Below are 16158 nucleotides of genomic sequence, written 5' to 3'. Positions count from 1 at the left end.
ATTTTGGAATCGCAGAGGAGGGCCTGGGGACCTGTCATATGTCCCCCGCTATGACGGGTGAGGCAGCTGAGCCCCAACAGGTCAAGTGACTGACCACAGCCATCTGATGGTAAGTAAGCAGCAGGCAAGGCCCTTAATCACAGCCTGCACATTTGTCCTCTGTGCTGCCACCGCCTGTCACACCCAGCTCCGTTCTCTCCTTTCTTAGGCCTTCCCTAAAGTCCCGAACCCAGCCAAGGGCTGTTGTGTTCCGGAGAGCCCTGCCATACGGTTATTTATTGGACTCGCCCTCTTTCTGTGGCCTTCAGCTCCGAATTTAGCCAGAAGCCAAAGTTTTGTTGCAGCGGACAACCCTTAACATACGTCCCTAGATTTAGATGCCTCTGCTCTCCTTCTGTGAAGTGAACCCCCAAAGCAGGCCTGCCTGGTCAGAGGGTCTCCACTGTTTTGATTTGATCACCCGTGAGCAGACTGTTGTCACTGGGTGGCGATTCCCAGTGTCAGGAGCCGCGGGTTGAGTGCCCGCACCTCCACAGCCCTGCCATCAGGGAATCTTCGCGCTGACTCCGTGTTAGCGTCGCCAACACGGGCTGGAAAACCGATCCTGCTCGTTTGCAAATCACACTTCCTAATTATTAGGGTTTGAACATCTTTTTGTCTGTTCACTGGTGTTGGGACGTTCATTTTAGTTGCTTATTTTCAAGTCGTCTTTTTCTTAGTCTATGGAAGCTCTGCAGATTTATGTAGTAATAATAACACATTTCTTTGCCATATGTGTTAAAATGACTTTTCCCTAGACTACTAATTTGCCTCTTGGCTTTATGGTTTGTTTGTTTGTTTGTTTGTTTGTTTGTTTGTTTGTTTTTAGTTCCACAGTTTGTCAAATAAATTACCTTTTCCTTTCTAGCTTTAGAGGATCTTGCTGAAAATCCTCCCCTTCCAACCAAGGTATACCAGATACAAAATCTCCTACTTACCCTTTGAAATATTTCTGCCCCTTCCCTTGTCTACATTTAGATTTTCACCTGTCTTGTACGTAGGATGTTTTCTTCCGGGTGAGGGGCCACCGTGTTCGCAGATCTTTGAAAGCAAGCAGCCCCTTCACTCTGACTTGACGTCTGTCTTCTGTCCTATACATACACTCTAAGAGCTATTTCTGGGTGGTCTGGTCCATTCCAGGGATGTCTGCCTCTTCCTGGGTCAGGACCTGGGTCCTGCTTTTAGAATCAGGCAAAAAAGTTGTTATCGTCATTATTACTATTTAAAATAACAATACCTCTGGAACCGCCACAGAGCCTGGACGGAAACAGAAGTGCCCGGCAGCCTCCCGCTGCCGTGAGGGGGTCCCTGGGCCCCAGCTGGGAGGCCAGATCAGGGAGGAGAGAAATAAGGACCCAGCTGCTTGTAAAATAAAGTTTTCCCTTTTATTTCAAATCAACCCATTCCCAAGTTAGTGCCGCAAGTGGAGGTCACGGCCCTAAGCCCCCTGGGGCATGGCAGGGGCCGGGCACTTGTGTCCCTGCAAGGATGGGCCTGGTGGCCAAGGGTGAAGGGTGCGGGGCTAGCTGGCCATCCCTGCCTGCCAGCCCCAGGCCCCGGCCTGCCCCCTCGGTAGGGGCGTGTAGTAGAGGTGCTGTTAGTGGTGAGAGCCCGCTCAGGCTGGGTCAGTGGGATCTTCTCCGGCCGCCAGGGAAGGAACCGCAGGGAGAGGCAGACACAGGGGCCCGAGGCAGACGGCAGGGCCGCCCTGGTCCCCAGAGTGAGGGACAGGAGAGCAGCGGCAGCTCCGGGAACCGGGGTGTCGCTCTCTGGAAGCTCACCGGGGTGGGGGTCACGGGCTCCAGTCCGGCGTGGAGGAGGGGCTCAGATGGATGACTGCCACTGCACAAAGCGCTTGGATTCCTGCAGGGAGATTGGGGACAGGGCACGGAGGGGGTCTGGCGCCGTGGTGCAGGCCCCCAGCCCCTCCCCCAGACCAGCGGGTCCACTACCTGAGGGTTGAAAGGGTCGTCATCGTCTGTGTCATCATAGTCGTCACTGAGTGGCAGAGAGGCAGGATGGGGGCTCCATGAGGAGGCTGACCCCCAACACCAGCCGCGGCCCGGGGGTGGTCACCCCACCACCACTCCCGGGACCACGCCCCCTCCCCTCCTGACCTGGGCGGGAAGAGGGCCCAGGCGCGGGGCAGGCTGCACAAGGCGGTGGCTAGGGCCCCCGCGGACAGGAGGGAGAAGAGCAGCAGGAGGAGCAGGCCTTCCAGGGCATCCTCACACAGGCCCCGAAGGGCAGCGCCGTAGTCCTGGGGTGGGCGGGGGAGGGTGTCAGCGGGCAGCGCCCCTCCCCCAGGCCCCCCCCCCCCACACACACACACGCACAGTGTGCACGGCTCAGACCGCCCACCTGGCTGTGCCCTGCTGGGCAAGTCACTTGACCTCTCTGTGCCTCGGTTTCCTCCCCTGTCACCTGGACTCAGTCCAAGCACCCTGGAGGTGCTCCAAGCACAGTCATTGTACCTGGAGGTATAAACCCAAATCGTGGCCTCCTCTCCACTGCACCCCCAGCCGCCACACCAGCTCAGCCTTGGTCTAGTGTGGGGCTGTCCCGTGCACTGGAGGATGTTGGACAGCCTCTCTGGGCTCTATCCACTGGATGCCAGTAGCACCCCCTCCCCGGTTGGGACAACCCAGACATGTCTCTGTGCACCCCCAGACGTCCCCTGGGGGCAGGATCTCTGGCTCAGAACCTCGCTAAGAAGAGCCACGGACTCAGAATGGCACCTTGCACGTAGTGAGGTCATTTCAGGTCACAGGAAGCCAAGAGGGGACCAGAAGGCAGTGCTGGGCCCTGGCAGCAGCGGGGACGGATCCTGGCAGGAAGGCACGTGCCCGCTGGAGGCCCCGGAGCCGTCTGAGGGCTGCTGTGGCCTGTGCAGGGAGGGGGTGTGAGGGGCGGAGGCTAGGAGCAGCCCGGGCCCCCTGCAGGCGAGGCGTGGAACTGGACTTTAATCCGTGTGCAGGGGAGTCGCCGAAGGGTTTTAGTGGAGAAAGAACTTGATCGGATTGTGTGTGAGGCTCAGCCAGCTGTTAGCTGTTTCGGGGAGGACAGATTGGGGGGGGGGGGGACAAGCAGGGGGACAGGGGAAATACTGTGTGGCCACTGGGTGGGAGGTGAGGAGGGTGACCAGGGTACAGCAGGTGGAGTGAGTCGTGCTCAGAGCCCGGGTGGGTTTCAGAGGAAGGGCCAGCAGAACTTGCCTGGGGAATGGCTGCGGGAGGTAATGGCTTGCTGACAGACAGCAAGAAGGATGCTTCTAGAAGGTTTCTGGCTTGAGTCCTTGGCTGGCGGGCAGGGGTGCCTGGTACTGGGCCAGTGTGTCACAAGGGAGGGGCCCGTCAGGGTGGTGGGGCCTTCTGTTTATACTGTATCAGGCACCTACCCTCCTCATAGCCCTGCAAGGCAGAGATCAGCTCCCCCTCACACTGCTGCGTTTTGCAGTGGCAGAAAGTTGAAGCCCAGAGAGGGCAAGCCACTTGCCCAGAGTCACACAGCCTGGAAGGGGCAGAGCTGGGATTGGAGCCAGGTCTCTGAGGCTCCAGACCCACCCTCCTGGCACTTTATCCCTGATGTCAATCCTGATTTTAGTACGTGGGGACCCTAGAGCCTAGAGAGGGGAAACTGAGGCCGAGGGTCACATGGCACACCAGTGGAAGGTGAGACTCTGACCCACCCTTCTCCCTCCCTTCCTTCCCTCTGTCCACAGTGAACCTTGGGAAGCGCAGTCCGGCCCAGTGTTGGCCTGGACCAGAGAGTGAGTGATCTGTGGGGCCCAGTTTGCCCTTCCATGGAAAGTCGGGGTGCTTTCTAGGATTTTGCAGCTCAGGTGTTCAGCAACCCTGAGTATTGCTTCATTGTGTCCCCCATGGCCCCCTTGTTAGAGTGCCAACCTCCGAAGCTTTGGGGACAGTGGGAGCTATGGAAGGGATGTGATCACAGCAAGGGCCTGTTCAGATCCCTGATAGGGTCTCCAGAACAAAGGCAGGATGCCCACTTAGATTTGAATTTCAGATGCCCGACAGCAAAAAAATTTTAGTACAAGCACCTTCCCGACACAGCATGGGACATACCTAACAGTAAAGAGGTTATTTGTTTGGTACATCTGGCAGCCCTGTTGAGGGCCCATGAGGGGACACACCACAAGGGCCGAGGAGGCACGTGTCCTCCAGGGTACAAGAGGCCTGAGCTGCAGTGGGCCCTTGGGATGGGGGTGGGGCGAGGAAATGAGGGCATGACACTGGGTGACTGCCTGGCTGTGGAGGCTCAGAGAGAGAGGGGAACGAGGCCTCTGGGACCCAGCCCTCTGCCCCTCATCTTCCAAGTGCGTTAGGTGGGGCAAGGACAGCATTTCCTTCCGACCGACAGCGTGACGAATGAGGGCTCAGGGAGCTACCAGCGGTAACGCACATAGCAAAGCCCCGTGCGTGCAGGGAGGACGGCGGTCCCGTGCAGGAAAGCAGGTGTCCTCTCCCTCCTTTCACCGGGGAGGGAAACCGGGGTTCAGGGGTGCTCCCCTGCCGGTGGCCAAAGCGGACCGAGTCTGTAGGAAACCAGGCATTCTTTCTCTGGGGTGCCCTGCCCACCCCTGCTGCCTCAGTACGATGAGACCACCGCCCCCCCCACAAGAGCTTTACAGCTGCTGACCCCCTGCAACCTCGGTTTTATAAGCGAGGAAACTGAGGCACAGAGTAGGTAGTGACTTGCCTGAGGTCAGGAGCCAGGACTGGACCCCAGGCCCGTCTTGCTCCAGAATTCCCTAACGGGCACAGGCTCGAGGAGGAAGGCAGGGAGCAAGGGAGGGGTGGGGCGAGCGGGGAGGAGGAATACAGATGACAGATAGGTGATAGGTAGGTAGGTAGAGAACAGCTATATGGCAGATAAATAATAGAGATAAACGTAAGGATTTCTCAGGGTGGGTGGGAGAAAGACCGGAGGGCTCCCTGGAAGAAGAATTGGGACAAAGGGACAGGGCTCACCTTGTGCAGGCCGCGACAGTGCAGCAGAGCCACCAACTGGTGGAAGTTTCCTTCTGTGACATTGAGCGTCTCCTCCAAGGACAGCAGAGGCTTCTGCACGGGAGTGGAGTGTTACCCCACGCACTCCTCAGGCCGCGCGGTCCCCCGGGCTCCGCCCCTCTGGACAGACCCCGCCCACAGGCCGCGAGCCCCCACCCGCCGCCCCGCCTCCTTCCCCTGGGAGCGGCCTGCGCACCTGCGCATCAGGGAACTGGGGGACAGCTTCTCGCTCCAGGCCCTGCAGCTGGGAGTGGATGTTGGCCAGAGCCCGCTGGGACAGAGTCAGCCTCTGCGGGAAGACAGAGGGAGGACCGGGTAGTCCGCGCCCCCAGCCCGCTCTGCATCCTGGCGACTGCATCCCCCCCCAGAACCTGCAGTCCAGGCCCCAGCCCGCCCTCCTCCGCCCGGCTCCCTTGCCCGCACCCCTAACCTGTTGAAAGGGGTTGGAGACTGCCTGGTTGCAGAGGAAATAATAGTTCAGGATGTCTGAAGCGGGAGGGAAAGAGGGGGGAGGCCATGAGCCTGGGTCCCCAGCGCCTCCCCAGGGCAAAGGTGGGAAGGGGCAGGGCCCTGTCTTTCCACCCTCAGGGCCAGGGGCGTCTCCCCAGCTCAGGACCCTCCTGTGGTCCCAGAGGCCTGGCATTCAGGGACAGGCTAACACACCCTCCCTTCTCCAGCCACAGTCAGAAACACGCGGCTCTCCACACTCCCCTGGAACCGGATCTTCTGCAGTCCCGTCCTTGTCTAAGGTGCACTCCCATTTCCTCCCATTCCTGGGGAGGCGGGCCCAGCCCCTCCTCTGGTCTCCCCTCTCCAGCTTCTGTATCCCTCTCTTTTCCAGCCCATCAGGAGAGGTGCCGAGAGCTTCTGAGACTGAGCCCCCAACCCCACCCCAGGCGGGACTGGGCACAGAGGCCTGAGGAGCCAGGGCCTGCGCCGGGTTGATGGGATCACCTGAACCGAGCCCAGTCTCCTCCTCGGTCAGGTTCAGGATGTAGGTGTCAGGACTGGAGCAGAAGTCGCTAAGGCCCTGAGAGAAGCATCAGGAAAAAGGGCTCAGACCAGAAACTTTTCTAGTTCCACACTCGCACAGAACTCAGTGTCTGGATAACAGCCCAGCCCCCAGCCCTGGGAAGCCAGGAGTCCAGGCCCCCAGGCCCCCCTCCCTTAGAACACACGTATCCAAGGCTCTAGCTTCCAGCCCTCAGGATCTAGACCTCAGAACCTGGGATCCTGGCCCCAAGTCCTTCCCCTCAGGGTCTGCCCCGGGATGCAGTAGCCACGGCTGCTAGCCCCACGTCCCAGGGCCCAGGGGCCTGGCCTGCAGCACTCACCACAGCTGTAGCCGCCTCCAGGCCCATGGAGCCCCAGCTCAGGACAAGAACCAGGAGACTCATCACTGCCATCCTAAAAAGGGGGGGACTCAGCACGGTCCATCCCATCACAGCCCCCCTTCCCTACCACCCTCTGGAGCCTGGAGGGGCAGAAGTAGGGGCAGAGAAACTGGGCGGGGGTGGGGAGTGCAGGTTGTAGATCTGTGGTTGTTGACGCCGTCGAGCTGAACAACTTCAGCTTGCTTCCCCGGGGGTGAGGGGGGAAGACAGTGAGAAGGGCCCTGGGCTGGCAAGCCAGCACCCCAGATCCCAGCCCGGCTCTGCCCCTGCCTTGCACCGGGATTCTGGGAGAGCTACCGCCTGTTTCCGGGCTCTTTCCCGGCTTTGAGTTCACAGGAGCCCAGCAAGCCGCAAACGTGCCTCCCACGTTGGAGCATAGCTTGGTCAGCCTCCTGCTCTGTCCAGACTCCTCCCCCGAGGAGCGGGGACAGAGCCGAGGCTGAAACTGCAGCCTGAGTTTTCTCTAGGGATGGGGTCTGGGCGCGAGGGTTAGCACCGGAGGGTGGTCACCGTCCGGAAGCCTCAGGGGGAGCCCGCATGGGACAGTGGCACTTCTTACCCAGGGTGGGCGTGGAGACCGGGGAGCCCCAGCAGGGCCCCCAGAGGCAGGGAGGAAGCAAGGGCCCCCCGGAGTGGGATAGGCTACCACCAGCTCCAGCATTCCCCGGCTGTGCAGCCCTGAGCAGGAGGCCCAAACTCTCGGAGCCCCGGTCCCCCCTGTGTCAAATGGGGAGAAGGAAAGCATTTCCTCACAGGGTCAGCCTGCAGGTTCCAGAAGGGAGCTGGCCGTATTTAACGAGCCCTTAACTCAGAGAGTGGTACTGAGACTCCCGTGAGCCACACAATGGCCACGCAGCCTCGGATGTGGTTGCCTTCTGCCTCGGTCCCTCCTCTGCACGTCAGGTGCCTGAGGGGCCCCTTGTTCACAGGTGGTTGTGTGTGCACGGTCCTCAGCAGAAGTCAGCAACCACCCCCTTCCTGAGCACGACCGTTACGGGCTTTTGTCTAGGATTTGGAGCACCCGCGTGGCCTCGAATCCTGCGTTTCCAGGTCTGCCCTGTGCCTCCTGGGCTCCTCCAGGCCCGGTTTCTCTGCACGCGCTGGCCCAGCCCAGGACCCGCGGGGGCAGGCCTGTGGGATGGGGGCACGAAAGCAGTACGAGGCTGGGAAGGACAGCAGTGGTCCCTCTCGCAAGAGCGCCGTGGGATGGAAAGAGGTCCCCTCGTGCTGTGACGTGAGCCCGCCTGCCACGAGGGCGCCCGCTCTTACACGATCACCAGCCACTTGCTCTGCTTTGCCAGGCCCAGGAGCGTGAAGAGACAGACCAGCAGCTCCAGCAGCAGCAGGAGGACGTAGGCCAGCCACCTGGAGAAGGGACAGAGTGAGACAAATCCAGCCTTCAGCACCCCGGCTCCCAGGCCAGGACTTGGCACAGGGGGACGGCTCGCCAACATTCATGCCCTGCTCTGCCTGACCCTGCAGGCGCCCCCCTCCCCAGCCACCAGGCCCCCGGGCTGCAGCCGGCTCATCATGAAACGGGTGCGCTGGGAGGCGGGCCGCCGTAGCCCTTCAGGGCTCAGGTCCCAGGGCCGGGGCGCCTGGACCCGTTCCCGGATGGCAGCGAGCAGAAGCCCGCTAACAGGCACAAGTGATTGGCCTCCTGGAGCCCCACCTGCCTCCCCAGGCTGCAGGGTGAAGTGAGTCATTCCCAGGCGCGCTGAGTGTCACATTGCACGGCCTGGGGCTCGGGGCCAGCCTCTCTCTGCCTCCTAGCTGCACGCAACCCTTGTCTCTGGAACTTTGCCTCCTGTGCCTCGGTTTCCCCGCCTGTACCACGGGGGGAGAACAACAGCACCTACTCCAAGAGCTTGTCGCAAGGCTAGTGGGAGAGCACTTAGAAGGGTGCCAAGGGCACCTGGGTGGCTCAGTCGGTTGAGCGTCCGACTTCGGCTCGGGTCATGATCTCACAGTCTGTGAGTTCGAGCCCCATATCGGGCTCTGTGCTGATGGCTCAGAGCCTGGAGCCTGCTTCCGATTCTGTGTCTCCCTCTCTCTCTGCCCCTTCCCTGCTCATGCTCTGTCTCTCTCTGTCTCAAAAATAAAAACATTAAGAAAAAAAATTTTTTTAATAAATAAATAAATAATAAATAATAAATAATAAAAATAAATAAAAATAAATTAAAAATAAAAAAAAAGAAGGGTTCCAAGCACGTGGACACACTTAAATACGAGCTCGAGGGGCGCCTGGGTGGCGCAGTCGGTTAAGCGTCCGACTTCAGCCAGGTCACGATCTCGCGGTCCGTGAGTTCGAGCCCCGCGTCGGGCTCTGGGCTGATGGCTCAGAGCCTGGAGCCTGTTTCCGATTCTGTGTCTCCCTCTCTCTCTGCCCCTCCCCCGTTCATGCTCTGTCTCTCTCTGTTCCAAAAAAAATAAATAAACGTTGAAAAAAAAAAATTTAAAAAAAAAAAAAATACGAGCTCGAACGCTAGCTAGGAAACTTCAAGTGTTACTTACTTAGGTCTCAGTGACTGATTCACTCTGATGGAGCACGGCCCCAGAGCGCGCTCAGCGCACGGCATCGCTCGCAATGCTCCCCACGCGGCCACAGAGCGCGCTCAGCGCACGGCATCGCCTGTAGTGCTCCCCACGCGGCCCCAGAGCGCGCTCAGCGCACGGCACCGCTCGCAATCCTCCCCACGCGGCCCCAGAGCGCGCTCAGCGCACGGCATGCTCGCACTGCTCCCCACGCGGCTGTGCCCAGGCTGGGGCCCCAGAGTGGCAGGGACCCTCCTTCCCAGGGAAGGAGCTGGGCCGCGTGACCCAGTAGACCTCCACGCTTTCGCTGCCAGTGTCCCCACGGCACACGGCGCACAGCACACCGCACGCACACACCGCACATGCGCGCGGCACATGCACACGGCAGCTCACTCTCACTTCCGTCAGGGGCAGCCCAGCCTCCTGCCCTAGTTGTGTGCTGTGAACTCCTGCTCTCAGCCTCCAGGAACTCTGCCAGGAAGCTCTCCCTCCAGGGGCCCCCGTTCTCTTGCAGGAAACTGGCCACCTTCGTTGAGGGACGACTCCCAAGTGCCAGGCACTCTCATGTTGGTACATCCAGATGTTTCCTGTTGGTGGTGGGCCTGCCTCACCCCGGTGGAGTTCTGCACAGCTACCGGAACCCCTGGAAGGGGGCTGAGGCCTGGTACGTGCGGCCTCTGGGCTCAGCCACAAAGCAGAAGCTGTCCTCACGGGGACCCAGGCTCGTCTGACGGCCGTGGGCCATCCTCGTCACGGGCCGCTTCAGTCCTAGTCTGCCTCTACCTTCTCCGTGTGGCCTTCCCAGGCCTCCCCTGCAGCCCCCAGCCCCTGCCAGCCTCTGGACCCAGCCCACCCCTCCCTCCTGCTCAATTTTCTCCCGAGCTCCCCCCACCCACCACCTTGGAGACAATGTTTTACTCGTGTGTGTTCCTTATTGGCCCCCTTACTGGAAGACGGGCAGGAGTTGCCGTCTGTCTTAACAAAAACTTACATCTCACAGACAACCGTACAGAACGAGCTGGTCGCTGCTGGAAGCACTTAACGGATACGGACGCGTCTAATCCTCAACAATCCCATGAGGGGAACGCTATCCATTATTCCCGTTTTACAGATTGGGACACTGAGGCACAGAACTCGTGAGGAACTTGTCACACGGTTAGGGAGTGGCCCTCTGGCTTTAGAGCTCCCGTTCCCAATCACTCGGGTATGTCTCTCTTGCACGCAAGGTGCTAAATAAACGTGTGTTGAGTGGATACACGTGTCAGATGGGTGGATGACCGAGAAGAGTAGCGCCAGTCTGGGCGTGAGTGGATGAATCCTCGGGGGTGAGGGGGGTGTGGGGCGACTCGGTCCAGCTGTGTCACAGGGTGTCTCCACCTGGGCACTACTGACACTTGACAAAGGCCATCCCTTGCTGCAGGGACCGTCCTGTGCACTGTAGGACGCGTCTCTGGTCTCTGCCTACCAGGGGCCGGTAGCTCCCCGTCCCCCAGGGGTGACCACCAAGCACGTCTCCCAACATTGCCTGATGTCCCCCGGAGGCACAACCACCCAGGCTGAAGGAGCGGTCACCCACCTGTACTCCTCCACGAAGGACACATCTTCGGCCACTTGCAGGGGGCTCAAGGGCACTCCCCGCCAGAAGGCCAGCCCCTGCAGCTGCTGGGTCACGGCCTCCGCCTGCCGCCGAGCGCCCCGGGCAGCAGCCACCAGCTCCGTGCGCTGTGCGAGCACCTCCTCCAGGCTGGTCAGCTCTGTCCTCACTGCCTCACCCAGCCTCTCCACTGTCTCCAACACCTGCGTGCAGGGGTGAGTCTGGGGTCAGGGGAGGGTCTTCTTTGGGGAGGCCAGGGTTGGGGGACAGAGTTGTGAGGGTGAAGCAGAGGTGAGCGGTGGCAGGTGTCTGAGATCTAGGGGCTAGGACATCTGTGGAATGAGGAAAGGACGGAGGGGTACAGTTCTGCGGCCTCCATCAGGAACCCTGGGTGGTCAGTGGCTTGGGTCCCCGGTAGAGACCAAGTGTGAAGGGGGGGTGGGGGTCTAGGTTCGAGCCCCACGGTCCAGATCTGGGTTAAGGTCCCGGTGGCTGTCAGGGATGGGGGTCCAGGTGTCCAGTCTGAGGTCCACAAGTTGCAACCTGAACTTCTGAGTCTGGGGCCCAGGGTTTCAGGGATGGGTGCTGGGCTCTGAGTGTGGGTCCAGTTTCTCCCGGAGGTGGCCCTCTGTGCCTCGGGGGATCGGTCTGGCCGCTGCCTGGCCCCTCACCAGGTGGTCTATGGCGCTGAGCGTGTGGTTGGCATGCAGCAGGGCCGAGCTGAGCTGGGACACCCCATCGCTGGTCTCGCTGTTGCCATAGAAACCGATGCCAATGCCGGCGCTGGGAGGGGAGGGACGGGAAATCACAACCTGTCCTGGGACCCTGGGGGCCGCGTCCCCCCCACCTCCTCACATGCCCAATCCCGGCTCCCACCCCCACCCCATTGGTCCAGCCCGTCGTGGGAAAGGAACGTCTCCAGCCTGGCCCCCACCGGTTGCCAAGGTGACGGGAAGCCCCCCCCCCCACTCCCCCGCCCCGGGGACGTCATTGTGATGCTAATGGTGGGTGGAGGGGGGGGGGACAGATTTAACCCGAACCTCACTGGAGCCGAACTCCCGGCACGCCCAGCCCCAGGAGAAGCGCTCCGCTCCACCCCCCCCCCCTCCCCGGGACCGCCGGCCCCACTCCCATTCCTCATCCTTCCCTCAAGCATCCCCGACAGGAGCACCTGTCTCTTCGGGGTCCCCGCCGTCCCCTCCCCGCCTGCTGGGGGATCCTAGCAGTGCAGGGCCCCAGCCCTCATCTCCTGGGGGACCCCAGCCTGGAGCTCCCCGCCTTCCCCCACCCCCGGGGACCCAAGCGTCTGGCCAGCTGGGAGCGAAGCAAGGGAATGTGGGGCCGATGGGCCAGAAGCCTGCGCCCCCGCCCCTCCGCGGCCAGCACACAGAGCTCCATTGTGGGGTCTGAATGTGGGCCCGTCCTTCCCCCCACCGCCCCCGGAGTGTCCCTCCGCGGAGGGGCCGGGCCGGACCGGGCGGAGGGAGGCGGGCGCCCGCAAGGTTCCCAGCCCCGACTACCGGGCCCCACCCCCAGCCCTGGGATCCCACGCCCGCCCCGCCGCCCCCCCTCCCCCCCATTGTTGGAGGGCAGACAAAGCTGCTCTTGTTCCCGGGCCGCGGGGGCCGGCCGTGTCTCTCCCCCACGGGGCCTTTGTCCACCGTTCCTGTCCACCCCCACTCAAGAGAGCCCGAGGAGGAAGCATTTTGGATATAGGACGCCCAGCCCCCCTCCCCCACAGACACCCCCAAACACATTCTGCTGGTTCCTGCAGCGAGGGGGTGCGGTAGAGCGCAGCCCGCCACCACCCCCCCCCCCAGCGGGTCCAGTCCTGGGGAACAGGGCGACTGTCCTGCGCTGGTGGGGGTGTGGCCTGCTGGCCAAGGCTGTGCTTAGAGCTGGCTCCTGCTGAACAGTGGGTCGTCGTCAAGTCGTCCTTTCCTCTCCCCCCCCCCCACCCTGGGGGTCACAGAAAAAGGCAGGGCCTTGAAAAGTTACTTTCCGCCTCTCCCTGAGACTTGGCCTTTCCAACCTGGGTGTGAGTACCCTGAATCCAGGCGGGTTACTGTGGGAAGGAGTTAGACCCGCTCAGGTCTGGGCCGCGGGGTCTGCTCTGGAATTCTGAATATTCCTACGATGTCTGTCTGCCTGACTAGAACATCATCAGCCCCATGAGGGCAAGACTCTTGTCCGGCCAGTTGGGTATCTCCTGGCACACAGTAGATCCCCAGGAAATAGTTGCAGAATGAATGAATGAATGAATGAGTTCATGAATGACATCACCAGTCACCATTTACTGAGTACCACTGTGAGCCAGGCACTGTACATGCTCTCATTTAATCTTACCATAACTAGCAGGTGGGCTTTGCTATAGCGTCCATTTTAGAGATGTGGAAACTGAGACCTAGAGAGATTATATCCCCTAGCTGCACAGCTATTCAGTGACAAGGCCACCAAGCCCGAGCTCTTAACCCCTGCCTCCTCCTGCAGGGCTGGCTGTCCTTGGGAGGTCACCCCTCGTCTCGAAACTCAGTTTCTCCATCCACGCAACGGGAGCTGTTTTCCCGAGTCAAGGCTGAGGTGGGATGCTAGGACACCCTCCGGAAGACTGAGCGCGAGCATGGGGAGCCCCGTCCCCACTTCCCCACCCGCCCTGGGGCCCCATTACCAGCCGACGAGAAGGGCAGCGATACAGCTCCAGGTGACACAGCCTCCCCCGGGTGGGGGGCTCTTGGCCCCAGGGGGCTCGGGGGGCCGGCAGCAGCAAAAGCGGATGAGGTAGACAGCAATGAAAATGAGGCTCAGGCCCAAGCCCAGGCCCGCCAAGGCCGCCACCAGCAACAGGGCCTGGGGAAGGGGGAGACAGGAGGCCTCAGAGGGGCTGGAGGTCCCGGACGTGGGGGATTCCAGTGGAGGTGGAAGGCAGCCCCGGCTAGATTGGGGGTCAAGCCCAGCCTGTGGTTCTCAGTCTGTAGGGAAAGGTGGGGTCCCCAGCCCCTCCCAGGCTGGCAGCTGGGTCAGCAGAGGCCCAAATCCTGGGTTCCAGTTCCGCTCTGCGTGTGACCTTCCCCTCTCTGAGACTGTCCCTCCTCACCCCCACTAGGCGGTTGGAATAGAGCCTCTCCTAGGGCCTGCTGGGACCTGTCTCCGGAACCGAGTGGGATCAGGGGGTGGACGGGGGCGCCTGTTCCTGGAGATGTGTGCGCGAGGTTGGGGGTGGGCAGCCTGCCTCTCCCCTCCTCCTTGCTGCTCCTCCCCACTCGGCTCGCTCTCTCCCCTGCTGCTGAGCTCTGCACACCCACCGCACTGTGAGTCTGTCACCCAGGGACTCACAGGGAGGGGGGCGTGACAGCCTCCATGGCAGTGAGAGCGTGTGCAAGGCTCAGAGACGGAGGCTTGGGACAGAGACAGAGAGAGAACCAAAGGCAGGGAGAGAACAGGTGTATGCAGTTGGCAAAGCCTCGCGGCACCACCTGGCTCTCCACAGGGCAGGATTTCCCAGCGGGTGCCGTGCACTCCTGTCCTCTTCCGCACGCCCAGAACAGGGCAGGGCGTTACCTGGAGCCACACAGCACAGTAGGGACAACATGGGGAACAGAACCAGACCTCCAGGCTCCCTGATGCCATTTCCCGTAAACTACAGGCTCTCTGCTTTTGTCCCTGCAGGGTGGAGTGTGGGGTGTGTGACACAAGCGTGTGGTTTATTTGCGTGTCTGGCTGTGAAACTGGGTGTTTTATCTTTGACTGAGTTTGTCTACCACGAGATACACCTGACTCTGTGTGTGTGTGTGTGTGTGTGTGTGTGTGTGTGTGTGAGGGGGGGGCAAGAATATATGTGAAAGTGGGCGAGAAAGTGTGTGTATACAAGTGAGCTTGGGGTGTATGAGTGACCGAGGGAATTGTGAGTGTGTATGTCTGTGTGACTGTGTGAGTATGGGGCACGTGTGAGTGTGTAAGTGAGGGCAGGAACGTGCGTGTGAGTGTGTGTATGTACATGTGACTATGTGGGTGTGTGTGAGTGTCTCTTCCAGCCTGGTGGCACCCAGCGCCTGACTTTTTCCAGCCGTGCCCACAGTGGTAATCTCCCTGGGGGGCAGTGTCCCCTCCCGGGCCGTGTGACTTTGTGCGTGTCCCAGACCTGTCACCCTGTCGATGACGGGGGCGGAGTGAGCCTCTCCGAGAGCCTCCGGCAGTGACTGGGACCGGGCCAGCTACTGGTGCTTGGCTGTGTGGGCAGGTCTCCCCGGCCGTGAGGGGGCGTCGGTGACCGGCACTGGAGGTCGTGGTTGTGTAAGCGTGAGGCTGTGGGCAAGGGGGTTGGCGGTCCCCATTTGGTGGGGAGAGGGCGGCGCGGAGTGGCAGGGAGGAGCTGCTCCCGGCTGGCACAGCCATGACCCAAATAGCTCACAATACAGCACACATCCCCCTCTCTGCTTTTCTGGGACCCCCCCACCCCTAAGCTCTCCAATCCCCAGCCCTCTAGCCCAGGAGCTCCCCCTGCACAGATCCGAGGGGCCTAGACCCTCCAGGCAGGGCCCGGGACCCTTAGCTCCACCCTGACCCCCAGCTCCACCCCACCCCCCACCCCGCCCCCGACACACACACTCCCCCCACCCCGTCCCCGGCCAAGCCTTGCTTCTCATTAATCTCAAAGCCAAGGACTTGAATTAAACTGGGTCAGGGGACAGTTCTTTCTCCCCCTTTCTGGAGCTGACCCAGGCTGGGCCCCCTTCCCCAGGGACCGCCGCCTGTCAGGTTCCCACCCAGCCCCACCCTCCGGACCCATTTCTGTCATCCTCTGGTCCCCAAAAGGAACCTCCTCTTCACCCCCACCCCCACGCGCCCCAGCGCGCTGGACGCCCCCCCACACACACACACCCCGGAATGTACATACAGGCTGCAAGCTTCCTCTGCCAGGACCTCCAGCTCAGTCCCCCATCCCTGGCCCTGAACCCCTCACGCCCCTTCCCCATTTCAGGTCTCAATCCCGTCCTGGACCGAGGCACCCCGGCCTTCTTCCTCCCCGCCGCGATCGGTTTCTGTCTCTCCCAAGTCGTACCTTACCTGGGACATATTCACCTGGACTGCCCCGACCCTATCAGGGGAGGGGTCATCTTTTAGGACACGGAGAGTGGACCTGTCTCCCTGGTGGCCCTGGAGGCTCGCTTCCCAGACAGCTCCCGAAACCCTGGGGTCCCTTCCCTGTGGGACTGAGGGGTCCAGGCCCCGGGCCCTCCCTCACTTAAGGAGCCAGGGCTCCGGCCCCCAGCGCCCGTCCCAGGGGAACCTCCAGGTAGGGGAGCCTCACGTCCTGCGCTTTCAGATACCCCGAAGTCCGGGCCCGGCTCCCACCCGCGGAGAACACAGGACTCTGCCACCCAGCCCCCTCCTCCCTCGGGACCCCTCAGCTCTGCCCACCCTCCGCGCCCCCGCCCCCAGGACCCCCGCGCCCGCTCCCACCTGCTGGTATTCTTGCTCTTGGGGCGCGAAGCCGCTGGGTACCGGGCGGAGCTGGAAGTCGGCGCGGGGCAGCTGGTGGAGCAAATGCACCCAAGCCGAGGGTCGG

General features: G+C 61.5%; 1 protein-coding gene across 2 annotated transcripts in view; it reads right to left on the bottom strand.

The window, feature by feature from the left end:
• Positions 1-1405: 1405 nt before the first annotated feature.
• TTYH1 (tweety family member 1) overlaps positions 1406-16158 on the bottom strand; it is a 14812-nt gene continuing 59 nt past the window's right edge. Inside the window, exons 1-13 of one of the 2 annotated variants that reach the window (XM_030298319.1) lie at positions 16053-16158; positions 13261-13439; positions 11264-11375; positions 10575-10795; positions 7733-7828; positions 6404-6476; positions 6024-6099; positions 5500-5555; positions 5266-5358; positions 5031-5123; positions 2157-2299; positions 1992-2037; positions 1406-1902 (exon numbers count right to left, since the gene is read on the bottom strand). The exon at positions 16053-16158 is cut by the window's right edge and continues 59 nt beyond it. In XM_030298319.1, coding sequence (XP_030154179.1) covers positions 1864-1902; positions 1992-2037; positions 2157-2299; positions 5031-5123; positions 5266-5358; positions 5500-5555; positions 6024-6099; positions 6404-6476; positions 7733-7828; positions 10575-10795; positions 11264-11375; positions 13261-13439; positions 16053-16158 — 1333 coding nt within the window. In that variant the 3' untranslated portion in view covers positions 1406-1863. The remainder of the gene's footprint in view (positions 1903-1991; positions 2038-2156; positions 2300-5030; positions 5124-5265; positions 5359-5499; positions 5556-6023; positions 6100-6403; positions 6477-7732; positions 7829-10574; positions 10796-11263; positions 11376-13260; positions 13440-16052) is intronic. The other variant, XM_030298320.1, reaches the window with a different exon arrangement.

The sequence above is a fragment of the Lynx canadensis genome, chromosome E2 (assembly GCF_007474595.2).
Source record: "Lynx canadensis isolate LIC74 chromosome E2, mLynCan4.pri.v2, whole genome shotgun sequence".
Lineage (NCBI taxonomy): Eukaryota > Metazoa > Chordata > Mammalia > Carnivora > Felidae > Lynx > Lynx canadensis.
The sequence above is the reverse complement of the archived record's forward strand: the minus strand, read 5'-3'. Positions and strand labels throughout refer to the sequence as shown.